Raw genomic sequence first — 16,027 nt, forward strand, 5'->3', positions numbered from 1 at the left:
CAAGACAACACCGAAGAAAGCTAAGAAACCTCCAAACAGCCCGAAGAAGGCGACCAAAACTAACAAGCTTGCTGCCAACAAAACACACAAAAAGTCCATCAAATCATTTCAAACTCGACAAAAAAAAGCTCTTTTAAGAGCCACCCACATATTTCACTCAAGAGCACACTTCCAGCGGATATTCACTCCATACTCTTTCCCCAAAACCATCATAACTACAATCATCATTAGTCATTGTTAACCTGTCATCGCACTCATTCTGTCAGCGCTGGAAAACGCTGCCGCTGGCTCTGCAGGAGGGCAAAGATAAGGAAACATTTACCCCCCGAAAAAGACAAACCCTTATATAATGTGTCGCTGCTGTATGTTTGAAACTCTGACAACAAATTTGAAATGATCATGCTACTGGCCATTTATTAGCCAACATATGACTGTGATTCATGCTCAATTTATTCGTTTTACCTAAACATAAAGGGTTAGGGTTAGGGGGGAACACTTTTGGCCTCTCACACTTAGGCCCTGTACACTCAACAACCCTAAACACCAACTTCAGTTTGACAAAAAGTACCACAAAAAGTGGGGTCCAAACCACTCCTAGGGCTCTGAAACGTGCTCCTAAACACTTTCTGGGGGAACATTTTTGGCATCTCACACTTTGGAAAATTTTCACTCTCCCAACTCACTTTTATGTGGGAACTTCAAATGCTCATAACTCCGGAACCCTATGTGCTACAGACTCAAGAGTGGTACCGTTGGACTCGGGGTACACACAAATGGGGGGGGTAGGACAAGGTCCCATATCTCTATCTTTCTCCCCTGAGGATCGGTCAAAACTGACCCTGGTTAAAACTCCAAGCCCTGTACACTCTTGACAACCCTAAACACCAACTTCAGTTTGACAAAAAGTACCACAAATGGGGGGGTAGGACAAGGTTGCATGTCTCTATCTTTCTCCCCTGACGATCGGTGAAAAATGTCACATCCTCAAAATGTCATAAAAATGGTCATAGTATAGTAATGTGTCAAAATTGACCAAAAAAAATTAAATTTTTTTTTTGGCCTCAAAATGTCATAAAAATGGTCATAGTAAAGTATTTTGATTCTTTAATCTAAATTATAAAAGATTTACTGAGAGTATAAATAAGGGAACCGGTAGGTCTGTCATCATTTCACTTTTTGATATGAGAAATATTTCACACAGATCCGACATTTTACTGCCTGAGGCCAAATGGCTTCCTGCAGAAACACAAACGCTCTCTCTCAGCACCACAGACAGCTCCTCCTCCTCCTGCTGCTCAGATCTGTTCACGCCAAGCTGTGACATCATCACACCCCCACCCCCACCCACACACACACTCTCACACACACTCTCTCTCACTGCTGGAGGATCTTGTTTCCACTCGGCTGATTTTTGGCGTCGCATCAGACAAACGACAGAGAAGAAGAAGGAGGGGCAGAGGAAGAGAGATAACCACAGAAAACCTGGTTAACAACCCAGTTAATGATCAGATAAACCTTCACACAATAAGCAGGTGAACGGAGAGAAATCCAGGAGGCTGTGGATGTTTAAGGACAAACAGATGGAGTCTGAAGAAAATCTGCCCGGTGCTTTTCTGCTGCTGCTTCTGTTCGGTTCACACTTCACACTGGTAACATTCTGCTGCTGCTTCTATTTCTGTTCTGTTCATGAATTTACCTCAGTAACAAACCACTGCTTATATTTTTACCCTGTTTGATTCATACTAACATTACATTGTTTTTCTATTCTGTGTCCATTCTTATCTGAGCTTATATTATTCTATTTCCATCCAAGTCACTCGTGTTCTATTCACACTTCAACCTGGAAACTGTTCCATTTCATGTTGAGCTGTCGTCTGTGATGTTCTGATATATTCACAAATCACTGAGGTAAAAATAGAACAGTTAATATTTCACTGGGTTCTATTTTATGTATTACAGTCGCATTATTTCATTTTATATTCAAACATGTTATGTACCCGTTGCTCTCAGGCAGCACGACATTCTGCTTCTTTTCTATTTTACTGTGTTTCAGTCCTACTGAGTGAAACCTGATTCTCTCTGACAGAAGATGGTGTCATACACATCTAATCATCAATGTGATGATTAAACATCAGATACCAGAAATGAACCTTTACCCAAAATCATTTTAAAACCAGTTTTGAAATGAAGTTGCAGCCATTTCTAACTCTGAGCCTCAAACACAGGAAAAGGACATGAACAGATTCTGTGAACACACCTTCATAACAAGAGGCTTCGCTCACGCTGACATGAGAAACTTTGACTCTAGACAAACAGGAACAAAACAGCACAAACCACGAGTGAACAAACAGACCGACGGACAAACACTGAGGCTTCAGTACACGAGAGAGCAGAGGGAACAAGTGAAAATAATTTGGGCTCAACAAGCAATCACAAAGACAGGAAGTAACATCACAACACACACGTACAGAACGTGATTTCAAAACAAAACAGGAAGTACTTTTTAAAAAGGAAGGAAATCAGCAGCCTCTAAAACCTCGACTTCCACTTTGTTCAGCATCAACTGATGTTGACGTTAAGATGGAGACAAAAATTCTGCTTAATTGATGTTTTGGTTTAATTTTACTGACACTGCAGCGTCACAGTGACGAGCTGCTTTTCTCTGTCCACTCTTTCTGTTCTGTCCTCCTCGGGCTCAGGACTCAGGGTTAAAGGTTACGGTTAGTTGGTAGGTGCGAGCTTTGTGATGAACTGGGAACCTGTTCAGGCTCAGCTGGTCTGGCTCTGACCCTTGACCCTGACCCTCAAAGCCTCATTAACAGGATCATAAATCTGATCAGTGACTCAGGAGAAAACATTTTAAATTGTATGATAGTTTCTCCAGATGCACGAACACTGACATGAACAGTGACGATGTTTCTCAGCTCATCCTGATAATAAACACAACACCGCGACATGAGTGTTGATTTCAGCTGAGATGATCTCAGATCAGTTTCTCTGCTCCATCACTCACAGAAAGACCTTTGAATATTAAACTGAATTATAGTACATGATCTATAGATGCATCAGTGTGCGATACCGAGTTCAGCCGGCAGGGGGCGGCAAAGCAAACCACACTGGACAAGATGCTTTTTGTTGATTTCAATAATTTCAAAGATTTCTGCAGGAGAGGAAGCTTAGTGAAGTTGTGTGTGTGTGTGCCCCTGAGCAGGGCTGGCAGGGTTAATACCCCCTCTGTGACTGGTCGATATTAGCAAGTGATTATAAACAAGTCTGCGCTGCATCATCCACCTAACCCTAACCCTCTGTTTTCCTGTCTCACAGGTGGGTCCTTCAGCCCCTGAGGAGGGCTGGCAGGTGTACAGCTCAGCTCAGGACTCTGACGGTCGGTGTGTTTGTACTGTCGTTGCTCCTCAGCAGACGGTTTGTTCCAGAGACGCTCGAACCAAACAGCTCAGACAGCTGCTCGAAAAGGTATAACATGCTACTACTGGAGATAGTGCTGCTGATAATACTACTGGTGGCAATAACAATAATAATACTGATAAGAATACTACTGACAGTAGTACTCATAGTCCTGCTGGATGAGCAGGTATTCTGCTCCAGAGACACAAAGAAGATCCCTCCCCAAACTAACACAGTCACATCTGGGCTCATGTGATTCACATGATGCTTAGTTTAGTATCCTCAGGTGCTAACGACTCCACTTGAGGCAGCCGAGCAGGAGCCACCCAAGGTGTGAATGTTCCACTCACTACCACCTACTGGGTGACATAGGGATGAGTTTAAAAGTTTGGACTCTAACCAGTCTCCAGAGCTGAAGAAGCTTCTCAGGTGAAACTTCAAGCTTCAAACAAAAAGTCCAATCAATCCTGAGGACAAAGAAACTGCTGGTGTCACTGGTTCGTGTGGTAACAGAGAATCTGACATACTGTTAGTGAGTCCAGGAAAAAACACACACACACACACACTGTAAAAAACTTCAATGCAATAAAAACAGATTCACAGGCAGAGGAAGGCAACAGGTCAACTGGCAGGAAGACAGGTGAGACAATAACCTGCAGGAAGCTGGAACATGAGGACACCCAGGAACAACTCATGGAACAACAGGAAACAGGTGAAGCTAATTAGGGCAGAGCAAGCAATCGCTCAGGTGGAGAAAGAAACAGACAGGAAGTAACAGAGAGTCCAGGTAGATGCGTCCATCAGCAGGACAGATCGTGACAACTACAGCGGCCGTGGTACTAATAACACGTTGCATTTGTCTGTGACGTGACGCTGTGTTTTTTCCAGGTGCAGAATATGAGTCAGTCCATCGAGGTGCTGGACCAGAGGACTCAGAGAGACCTGCAGTTTGTGGAGAAAATGGAAGTTCAGCTGAAAAGTCTGGAAAACAAATTCAAACAGGTGGAGGACGGACACGAGACCAACATCGCCAGACAGTACAAGGTACTGCCCACGTCCACACCTCATCCATCACCCTCCATCACCCTCCATCACCCTCCATCACCTCCGTCTCTGTAGGAACGCTAAGACTTTAATGACCATCCTTCTGTTTAGTGTCTCACAAAACTGATCTGAGTGCTGTGGGACACAGTTCAGATTAAATCAGATCTCAGTTCATCTACGAAACATAACAAACAGCTGCAGCTCCGAGCGCCGTCATTTCACCGTTTGACATCTTTAAATTTAAATCTTTCAGTCCTCAGAGTCTCTGTCCGTCTGTCTGACCATCCCTCTATCTGTCTGTCCGTTCCTCTGTCTGTGTGTATGTGTCTGTCTGCATCAGTCAATCAAGGCAAAGATGGAGGAGTTACGTCCCCTGATCCCAGTCCTGGAGGCCTACAAGGCCGATGCTCTGCTGGTCCGGCAGTTTAAAGAGGAGGCAGCAAATGTGACGGAGCTGTTGGGGTCGCTACAGGAACAACTGGGAGGACTGGACTACCAGGACCTCCACAGTCGAGTGATGAGTCTGGAAGACCGACTGAGGGCCTGCATGCAGAGGCTGGGTGAATAAACAACAGAGACACAAACTAAACAACTCACATAAACAGAAACAGTCACAGTTTCTGATGCTGCACTGAGTAAAGTTAATCTTTCAAAAACATCAGGAGACAAATTACTGACGGTCTTCACCAAGGACATTAACACCAGGAGCGAAGACCTTCAACAGTGTCTCCTGCCGGGGAGCGTACCATTAAGGCTAAGTCCTTACTGCAGTAACCTGGTTTTGAAACCAGCATGTCCCCTTGCTCCTTGTCTGTCCCCTAGTTTTCCTGTCTCTCTCTCCACTTTCAGTCATTTTAAAAAGGCAAATATGTCCCAAAAGACAAACAAGGACTCTGTTTGTTAGTGGTCATTGTCAAAGCTGTGAGCAACACAAACTAAATTCCAGTGTCCTTAATCTCAGCTGTGGTTTGTGCTGATGTTTCTGTTCGTCCAGCCAGACTCACACCGAGTGTTTGTGTTTCAGCATGTGGGAAACTGACAGGAATCTCTGAGCCAATCACCATCAAGACGTCTGGATCCAGGTTTGGATCGTGGATGACCGACCCGCTGGCTCCAGCTGGAGACAACAGAGTGAGTCTCAACAACAATAACAACACAACAACCAAATAAAACACATTACAAGCACCAACAACATGACAACAATAAAATATGATGTGACATCACAACATGAAGTTTTTGTCAGTCTCACATACAGTCTGTTTGGAACAGCTTCTTCAGCCCCGGGTTCATATGAACATGTAGGAGGAAGCTGATTATTAATTCACCTGCGCAGGTTTCAGAGAAGTCAACATTTACTGAGGATTTCTTTCAGTTTCTAACTCCACAGAGCGGCGTTAGCGTGGCTGCTAACTCCTGACACACAGCACTGCTGCAGAGTTAATGACAGGAAATAGATCTCGTACATCAACATAACATTTTAGGAAACACGCTCATCGATCCCTGAACACCAAACAAAATAAAACATTTTTAGAATCTTTTCACTTCATTCATCTGGTGTCTTCCCCTATAGGTGTGGTATATGGATGGTTACCATAACAACCGCTTCGTCAGGGAGTATCAGTCGATGTATGACTTCATGACGACAGATAACTTCACCTCCCACCGTCTGCCTCACCCCTGGTCTGGAACTGGTCAGGTGGTTTATAATGGATCCATTTACTTCAACAAGTTTCAGAGTCACACCATCATCAAGTTTGACTTCGGCACATCGCTCATCAGCCGCTCCCGACAGCTCGACTTTGCCGGATACAACAACATGTACCATTATTCCTGGGGGGGGCACTCAGATATCGACCTCATGGTGGATGAGGGGGGGCTCTGGGCCGTCTACGCTACCAATCAGAACGCTGGAAATATTGTCCTTAGCCAGTTAGACCCAAACACTCTGCAGATCGTCCGCAGCTGGACCACCAACCACCCGAAACGCAGCGCCGGAGAAGCATTCATGATCTGTGGAACCCTGTACGTTACTAACGGGTACTCAGGTGGAACCAAAGTGTACTATGCCTACTCCACTAACTCCTCTACGTATGAATACATTGACATTCCTCTGACTAATAAGTACAGCCACCTGTCCATGCTCGACTACAACCCCAGAGACAGAGCACTGTATGCTTGGAATAACGGCCACCAAGTCCTTTATAACGTCACACTTTACCACATCATACAGTGAATCTACATTATAAATACTGTAACACAAATAGAGCGTAATGTCACAGTCGAACACGTCACACATTTAGATTAAAGAGTAAATATTTCCTTAAGATAAATCCTCACGCTCTCTGACCTGCACAGGGAGGAGACGATGAAGATCAGGTTTGTTTCTGTGTCTCCACCACAGAGACAGACACATTAGCCAAGTTACTCCTGTTAGCCAAACATCAAAAGAAAATCCACTGTCCACCAACTCCCCGTCTGTTAGGAAACCAGTTAGCTGGTTTATTTAACTGTCAGGACACATTCAGCGGTTCCTGGTCAACAGACGTCTCCAGAGCCGAGACCTAAAACCACAATGTGTCTGTTTACATGTATGTTTTTACACCTGTTCAGTGAACATACATGTAAACAGCAGAAATCAGACAGACGAGATGTTGGACAGTGAATTTCTGTTTTGCTGAACTCAGCTATTTACATCGTGGACATGTGTTGGACTGGAGCGTGTCCCAAAGTGTTGGACTGTTAACTTAGATCTGCGATTCCTTTTTTAAATGAAGTTATACTTTTCAGATACTGATTGAAGTTTTCGATTCAAATGCACTTGAAAGAGAAAAACAGAGTTGATCACAAAGAAAACGTTTCGTGTTTCACAGAACATTTTTTTATAGTTTACTCTGAAGAATGTGACTTTTTTTTTCTCAATGAAACCGCAGCCACAGTTACTCTGAAGTAATAATAATAATAATAATAATAACAATAATAATAATGTCTTTTCTTACTGTTGTGTATTATATAGCAATATAAATTCAGGACTACAGTCTCTCTTTTCCTCAGCTTTTAAATGAGCCACTGCAAGTTGATTAGGGCTAACATCTTATGTTTGTGTCCATCTTTTAATGCATGCTCACCACACACTTGACGCTGTCCTGGAGCCAGTGTCCATGAACTCTGCTGTGTACGTTGGTGGGTTAGATGAGGAATTTGATCCTGTCTTAGCTCCTCTGGTCTGCTGGTATTTTCCTGCTGAACTAGCATCCTTCACACCAAGAAGCCTCGGAAATCTTCCATCATTAGCTCAGGAGCCTCCATGTCCACCAGTGTCCACTAGTGTCCAGGAGTCTGGACTACAGTTGGTGTATCAGACAGGATGAATCGAGGCACATCAGGTGGACGTAAACTTGTAAGAAACTGATCAAACTCTGCAGGTCTTTGTTTAAAAGACATTCAGCTCAGTGAGGATCTGTCACATTTAGAGGATTGAGGTGTTTTGTGGTCCTTCCTTTGTACTGCTACTCAAACATTTTACTGCTCTGTTCAAACTGTGTGTTTAAGTGTGGGACCTACTGAGAACTGGACTGCATTTTAAGAATTCATTGTATGAAATTTTACTTCCTGCTTCTTTGTGTTTTGAATTTAAAGATTTCTTTGGCCTCTAGTTTCTTCGTGGAGTGAATAAGTGTTGATGTAAAGAATCGATGGAACAAAACCAACAGGAAAAAGTGCAGATGTTTTATTATTCAAAAGACTGCATGTATAAATGTTTAAAGGATTACTCAGTTTTGTAACCAGTAGCCTTAATAGCTAATGTGTTTTGAATTGCATCACTGACCACGATATTTACTGTGTTTTTGCCAAAATAAAGAAACTTCCCTTGACAAATAAACTTTACTGCCTGCTGCTTCAGCCACACACAGCTGCCAAGAAGTCAGTTATTTTCCTTGCACATGTTCACAGCAGACTTCCTGGTTAGAAGGTTCGGGTAAAGGATAAATACAGCTACAGTCCTATTCTCATGGGGTGGGGTTACGGTTAGGGGGGGTTCATGGGGTGACTGAACAATCACAAGTGCCCTGTAGCTGTGGCGGGGGAAAGAAAACACAGGGCACAGGTATGGGAACGAACACGGGGAAGACACAGACTCGGGTAAACACTCGCACATGGACACAAACGAACCGTCAAGGACACAGGGAAATAACGAGACTTAATTACACCAGGCAACGGGCAAAAGATGAAACCAGTTAGGGCGGGGCAGACAATCACAAATGGAGGGAAACAAGACAAAGACAGGAAGTAGAACAAGACAAGATACACAAGGGCCATGATTTCAAAAATAAAACTGGAACTACTAACAGAACTTAAACTTAACAAGAGTCCAAAACAGCCAAAAAGGTTCAGAGAACAGACCTTTAGGGGTTAATCATGACAGAAGGTGCTTTGAGATGTTTCTCAATAAAAGAGAAGTTGACTAATTCAGCCGCTGACTGTTCTTTTTTAATGGTGCAATACGTTTATTTAAACTCACTGATACTGTTGACAGGAAGCTGCTGACAAAATAAAGTTTTATTAGGTGCAGGAGAAAATACTGCGATAAACGATCAAATAGAAAGACGGGAAAATGGGAACGAGGCAGCTCAGTTGCTCCTGCTGCATGAAGACACACTGTGTGATTCAGAATGTAATTTATTTTGAAAGTTTAACATACAGGATGTTTAAAAGAGCATAATCAGCAGTTTTATGTCGTAGTAAAAAATAAAACTAATCAAAATTTCACTGGGAAATAAAAAAACATTCACATTTCACACAATCAATCAATAACATGATCATTGATCAACAAGCAAGGGAGGGGCCTGGAGAGCAGTGGGTGGAGCCAATTTAGAAAGGTCAATTCTGAGGGGCGCGGTTAACGGGCGGGTTTCCTGGGGGCGGGGCTACACCTGGGCAATCAGTTCATATTTACACACTTCATTCACTTCACTGTTTAAACTTCAGGTCAAGTTTAAACTGTTCACATTTTAGTGATTCTGGCCACGCCCACAGTGATGTCACAGTGTACAGACAGACCCTGGAAGACGCTGTGACTCACTGCTGTATGGTCAGAAAAATGGCCGACAGGAAGGATCGTCCTCTCCACAGCACACACTTGATATTTTCTTTTCAATAAAACAGTTTCACATTTAAATTTTTACATCGTACGTCAGTTAGTTTGTCAGTGAATCTCATAAACACTCAAATTACAGAAACTCAGTTTTCACATCAGGACAAATGTTTAAAGAACAAAACACAAATTTTTAAATCTGAGCTTTAAAAGTAAAAAGTTAAATATTTCTAAATACGACACAAAGGAAACTGGACTGGAGATTCTTGAAGAAGCCGTTCGAGTCCAGTTGTCTTTGTTTTCCATGACCTGGATGTAAAGTTAAATAAGGATTCAGTTTATTTTTCACCTACAGTTAATGATTTCACAGCATAAACACTTCCTTCGTCTAAACGATCCGTTTGACTCTGATGTGAAAACTTCATCACATAAAGCTGCTAAAGAAAACCGGTCACTGATGTTTGAATCAGTTTTAAATTGATCAGTCGGAGGATTGATCACAGTCAAACATGTTGACTGATTATCTGTTTCTCTTCTGATCAAAACCGTCTGATTAGTCTCACATTTAATTTTTGTAGTTTTCAGAAATAACGACATTTAAACTGAAAACTGATTAAAATGACTTCAGATCCAGAGTCAGTGTGATGAATCAATAAGATTTTCCATCCTCATAACTGATAAGACTCTGAACTGAACCTGGATCTCATTCTCTCTTTATTTCCACACAACTGTCCGGAGTTATCTGCACAGGACAACAGCAGGTGGCGCTGTGAGTCAGTTTAAAGAACACAGCAGAGCAGCAGAGTTACATCGGACGTGGTAAGAACGGAGCTTTCGCCGCTGCACCTGCGATGTTGTGTTTATTTTGCTGAATCAGGTTTGAAGATTTTCGAGTTTGAATTGGATTTAACCTTAAAAAGAGACGGAGACAGACGAGGTTCAGCATCCAGAGTGGAATACATCGTACAGTGGAGGTGGTTCAGGTCTGCGGGGTCAGGATCTCACCGCAGAATAAAGTAAAGGTCAAGCAACAATCTATTATCAATAATCAATAATCAAATGAAACAACACACTCTCAACCAAAGATAAACAAATCTCTCTTTTCCGTTACGTTCGAATATCCAGCGATTGTCAGACGACAGAAAAACCAGAATGTGCTCCAGTTTTAACGACCACTGTGAGACACTGAGAGACCACTGAGAGACACTGAGAGACACTGAGAGGCCGCTGAGAGACGCTGAGAGACCACTGAGAGACCACAGTGACCACTAAGAGACGCTGAGAGACCGCTGAGAGACCGCTGAGACCACTGAGAGACCACTGTGACCACTGAGAGACGCTGAGAGACCGCTGAGAGACCACTGTGACCACTGAGAGACCACAGTGACCACTAAGAGACCGCCGAGAGACCGCTGAGAGACCACTGTGAGACCACAGCGACCACTAAGAGACGCTGAGAGACCACTGAGAGACCACAGTGACCACTGAGAGACACTGAGAGACGCTGAGAGACCACTGAGAGACCACAGTGACCACTGAGAGACGCTGAGAGACCACTGAGAGACCACTGAGAGACCGCTGAGACCACTGAGAGACCACTGTGACCACTGAGAGACACTGAGAGACCGCTGAGAGACGCTGAGAGACCACTGAGAGACCACTGAGAGACAACTAAGAGACGCTGAGAGACCGCTGAGAGACCACTGTGACCACTGAGAGACACTGAGAGACCACAGTGACCACTAAGAGACGCTGAGAGACCGCTGAGAGACCACAGTGACCACTAAGAGACCGCTGAGAGACCGCTGAGAGACCGAGAGACCACTGTGACCACTGAGAGACGCTGAGAGACCGCTGACAGACTGCTGAGAGACCGCTGAGAGACCACTGAGAGACCGCTGAGAGACCACTGTGACCACTGAGAGACGCTGAGAGACCGCTGAGAGACCGCTGAGAGACCACTGAGAGACCACTGTGACCACTGAGAGACACTGAGAGACTGCTGAGAGACCGCTGAGAGACCACTGAGACCACTGAGAGACCACTGTGACCACTGAGAGACGCTGAGAGACCGCTGAGAGACCGCTGAGAGACCACTGAGACCACTGAGAGACTGCTGAGAGACCGCTGAGAGACCACTGAGACGCGATGAGGGCCCGATTGTCAATATTCAAAGATATGAGCGGCAGAGTGATAACACACACACACATACACACTGTCTGCTCTGTTCTGTTCAACCTTGCAGAAAGTTTAAACTGACTCACAGCGCCACCTGCTGTTGTGGAGGGTGAATTTCTCTCAACATGTGTGAGAAAACCCTCAGTCACGTGATATTTTCTATCTTTAAGATAAAGGTTTGTAGGACGTGTTGTATCGACTGATGAAGGAAAACTGGACCAACACAAAAAATGAATTTCCTTGAAAACAACTGATGCGACTGGTTTCTGAAAAGAATTCTGCCACTCAGTGTGAAAACATTACAAACACTCACAGACATTAACATCTGTGTTTCTCAACTTTTAACATTTAATCATTCATGTTTCCACCGGGTCGGTTTTTTAGCTCCGAAGCTTCGATGCAGAAACAAATCACTTGATGTATTTAATTCAATTCAATTCAATTTTATTTATTCAGCTCCTTCCACAATCAAAACTGTCTCAAAGCGCTTTACAGAGACCCAGAGTCTGACCCCAGATCAGCACTGAAGGCGACAGTGGAGAGAAACAGCTCCTTTGAACAGGAAGAAACCTTGAGCAGGACCTGGCTCAGATGGGGGACCCTCCTGCAGAGGGCCGTGATACATGTGCAGATTCATTTTTGAAAACTTGGGTTAAGAAAAATAAGATTTGTTGCGGTTTTAAAGCAGAACAAACTTTTACTGGAACACGCTGCAAACGATCGTTAGAGTTTGAATGTTCACGTAGATTTGCTGAGGATTTTCCAGGGTCCCACGAATTCAATGGAAGTTTTTTACATTAATGTTTTCAAGAAAATTCCTCATGTGACCTGGTAACTGTTCTGAATTCCTGCTGAACTGACATGAAATGAACCATTTACGAGCACATTGGTTGGTTAATAGTGTGTGTGTGTGTGTGTGTCAAAGCTTTCGTTCCGTGTCAGTTTGATCGTGTTTAACTGCGACAGCAGGACGACCGAACTCTCAGCTACACAAACTAAACTGATCATTTACATTTTTTTATATATTTCTGAAGGTTTGAACTCGATCAATCTACTTGATTAATAAAGTGAAAAACATAAAATTCACAATATCTCGTAATTTGTACTGTTCATCCTCTCTAACCTCATCCACTCCCTTTGAGTCTAACACCTGATCTGTCTGTGGGACCTGTCTAACGTCTGATCTATCTGTGGGACCTGTCTAACACCTGATCTATCAGTGGGACCTGTCTAACATCTGAGTTCTGATTTATTTCTTCATTTTTGTCCATCACTTATCGACAGCAGTCTGTCATCTGATTGGTCGAGATATCTGAAGAGTTAAACTGTCCATTGAAAAGCTGTTACCAGACTTCCTCTGAGCTCTTTCCTTTACATCACTTCCTGTGGCGAGATGTCCTCATTGGTCGATTACTGCGCTAGACTAGACGACTACTCTGCACAAAGCCTACAAGATACAGACAGACAAGGAGAGAGAGAGAGACAGGTAGACAGGTAGAGAGACAAGTATGTTAGAGCAGGTAGAGTGAGACAGGAGGTCAGACTGCAGATGACTACACTACAACTACATTGATCATTTTTTGTATTTCATATTAAACAGAAACTTTGTTGTTGTTGAAAAGTTTTCTGACGTCTCAGAGAAAAAGTTTGACTCTTTCAAGCACTTTGTTTCTGTAACTGAACTGAAGCTTCGCGGTTTCTGATCTAAACACTTTATCAGACAGAAAAATTCATCTGAAACCAGATTTTCTGTTTATCTGTTTTATATCGTTCATAGTAAACGACGCTTCAGACGTGACAGGACATTTGAAGACATTAACCTGGACTCTGAGAACAGGACGTTCTTCACTGCTGTCTCATATTTTAAGACAATCAATCGATTAAATAAGTTAATTCATCTGAACAAGAAGTTAGTGGCAGGTAGAGATGTTTAACTCTGGCAGTTTTTTATGTGATGATTTGAAAAAAAAAAAAGAAGAGAGGCTGAAAAAATGAGTCGACAACAGATAAATGTGACAGCAGCTGATTTCGCAAATGCTCTGATGATCTCAGGTGATCCAGGCGACCAGGCTGTGATCCCGTCTCTTTGCATACCAGCGTCTTGGCTGGCTCGTGTCTCAGAGGACACGGTAAATGGTGAAAGCATCAGAGTTGGTGTCGGCTTTCTGTGCAGCGTGGAAGACGTCGCGTTGGCTGCTGGTCGGCCACAGCGTCCTTTTCCTGGTTCACAGCTGTTACCGTCAGTGGTTTGTTTATGTCAGCGCTGCCACTGACGTACAACCCACCACTAAAATTACTGCGTGAAATGTCCAATGTCCCAAATGTCCATACGTAACTGACGAGCTCCTCAGCTGAGAAGTCTCCTGGGTCAGACACTAACGGCGCCGCGTTGTCCCAGGGACAACAGAAAATGTCCCATACAAACAAACACTGGGACGCTTTGCTTGAAACTGAACGGGTTAGCGCATCCCCTCGTGCAGGAAACGTGGCGCCGGAGCTTCGATCCAATCAGCGGAAAAATTGCTGCGCTGCATTTTTTTATTGGTCATTGGATCGAAACGGTCACCAGCTGCTTGCTAACGTTACTTGCTAGCTAACTTTACAGGTGCTACCTGGCTTTGTGGGAGTCCGTTAGCTAAAGCACACATTTAAACAATTTCAGAAAATGCTCGCGGTAATTTTGTTATTGTTTAAACTTCAAACACTTCACATTGCTCGTGCAGTGACAGCAGTGACGCACTGTGGGTCAGACGGGTCGGCTCAGAAATAAAACACTGATTAGCAGCAGCTACGTCGCTTTGCTTGAAACTGAACGGGTTAGCGCATCCCCTCGTGCAGGAAACGTGGCGCCGGAGCTTCGATCCAATCAGCGGAAAAATTGCTGCGCTGCATTTTTTTATTGGTCATTGGATCGAAACGGTCACCAGCTGCTTGCTAACGTTACTTGCTAGCTAACTTTACAGGTGCTACCTGGCTTTGTGGGAGTCCGTTAGCTAAAGCACACATTTAAACAATTTCAGAAAATGCTCGCGGTAATTTTGTTATTGTTTAAACTTCAAACACTTCACATTGCTCGTGCAGTGACAGCAGTGACGCACTGTGGGTCAGACGGGTCGGCTCAGAAATAAAACACTGATTAGCAGCAGCTACGTCGCAGGTGGTGAAATGTTATGTGCCGCGAATCACAGACTCACAACTACACAAACTGCGGGCGGCAAGTTAAGAGCGCGGTGTTGGACTTTGGACCGTCCGGAGATTGGAGGGTCACCGGTTCGATTCCTCGACCAAGCACAACGGATAAACATATGAATACGGGTGGTGGTGACGGAGACGCGGCCCCCCGCCTCTGCGACCACGGCTGTGGTGCCCCTGAGCGAGGCGCCGATCCACCCCAGCTCCCCCTGCCCCAGCGTCTGTAGTGCGTGTTTGTTATCCAACTCTCATCTCATCTAACTATGAAGCAACGATCTGTCCATCTGTCCTTCTCAAGAACCACTGAACCTGTTGACATTCGGTGTACCTTGGACTCGCTACATGTTTGGTATGAAACTGTGCTCAGACCTGCAGCAGCTGGCGAGGCCTCGAGCTTCTGGACCTGCACAAAGGACCAAGAACTACGTCAATGTGAAGCTGCATCAGAGACACAGTTCACCATGGAAACGTTTTACAGTTACTGCTAAAGCAGGGCTGAATAAATCAGTAACGATAAATATTATTATTTATTCAACATTTTAATAGTGTTTTTATTACGTCACTAACAACTAACAAGTATAGACGAGAATAACGTCGTAAAGAAGCAGACAGGCGCCGATCGGACGCAGAGCGCTCCGATTCTGCAGAGGGCTGAAGGCGGGACGGCGCTGACGGTGGGAACGAGGGACAGACATAGGACAGACAATGATGAAGGCCTGTGGTGAGGACGAGGTACATGAGAGCGAGGTCAGAGGCAGGAAAGACGATAAGACAGGTGAAAATCTGAGACTGGCAGGTTGGACAGGTGAGACATGATGAAGAGATAGAAGATGCTGAGATACTGGAGGAGGAGACAACATGGAAACCTGCTCGACCCAAACACAGGGCAGAGACAGACTGAGAGACAGACAGAGAGAGAGAGAGACAGACAGAGACAGACAGAGAGACAGGCAGAGACAGAGAAACAGGTAGACAGACAAAGAGACAGACAGGCAGACAGGTAAGAGGCAGGTGCAGTGGGACAGCAGTGATGGAGGGGAGTGTCTGTCCCTTGTTAAACTTTCAGCCAACACAGCCAAAGGTTTTCCTTCACCTCAGTAAAATGAGAAATAAGGA

The 16,027-nt window shown here is 44.2% G+C and overlaps 2 protein-coding genes across 2 annotated transcripts in view; one reads left to right on the forward strand and one right to left on the reverse strand.

The window, feature by feature from the left end:
- The first annotated feature begins 1,457 nt into the window (after positions 1-1,457).
- Positions 1,458-8,317, forward strand: LOC121185156 (noelin-like). The gene is made up of 6 exons (XM_041043167.1): positions 1,458-1,649; positions 3,325-3,474; positions 4,294-4,449; positions 4,790-5,009; positions 5,474-5,580; positions 6,020-8,317. Exons 1-6 carry the CDS (start codon positions 1,563-1,565, stop codon positions 6,680-6,682), a joined length of 1,383 nt encoding a protein of 460 aa, XP_040899101.1. The 5' UTR covers positions 1,458-1,562; the 3' UTR covers positions 6,683-8,317.
- A 4,753-nt stretch (positions 8,318-13,070) lies between these two features.
- The window catches only part of LOC121184595 (formin-binding protein 1-like), a 14,014-nt gene continuing 11,057 nt past the window's right edge, over positions 13,071-16,027 (reverse strand). The window contains exon 18 of the mRNA XM_041042377.1: positions 13,071-13,166. Within this exon, the coding sequence (XP_040898311.1) occupies positions 13,138-13,166 (29 nt within the window). The 3' untranslated portion in view covers positions 13,071-13,137. The remainder of the gene's footprint in view (positions 13,167-16,027) is intronic.

The sequence above is a fragment of the Toxotes jaculatrix genome, chromosome 7 (assembly GCF_017976425.1).
Source record: "Toxotes jaculatrix isolate fToxJac2 chromosome 7, fToxJac2.pri, whole genome shotgun sequence".
NCBI lineage: Eukaryota > Metazoa > Chordata > Actinopteri > Toxotidae > Toxotes > Toxotes jaculatrix.

Coding starts and splice junctions, on each gene's coding strand:
- LOC121185156 (XM_041043167.1), top strand. CDS start 1,563: ATGTTTAAGGACAAACAGATGGAGTCTGAAGAAAATCTGCCCGGTGCT. Junction 1,650..3,324: donor TCGGTTCACACTTCACACTG/GTAACATTCTGC, acceptor CCTGTCTCACAG/GTGGGTCCTTCAGCCCCTGA. Junction 5,010..5,473: donor GGCCTGCATGCAGAGGCTGG/GTGAATAAACAA, acceptor TTTGTGTTTCAG/CATGTGGGAAACTGACAGGA.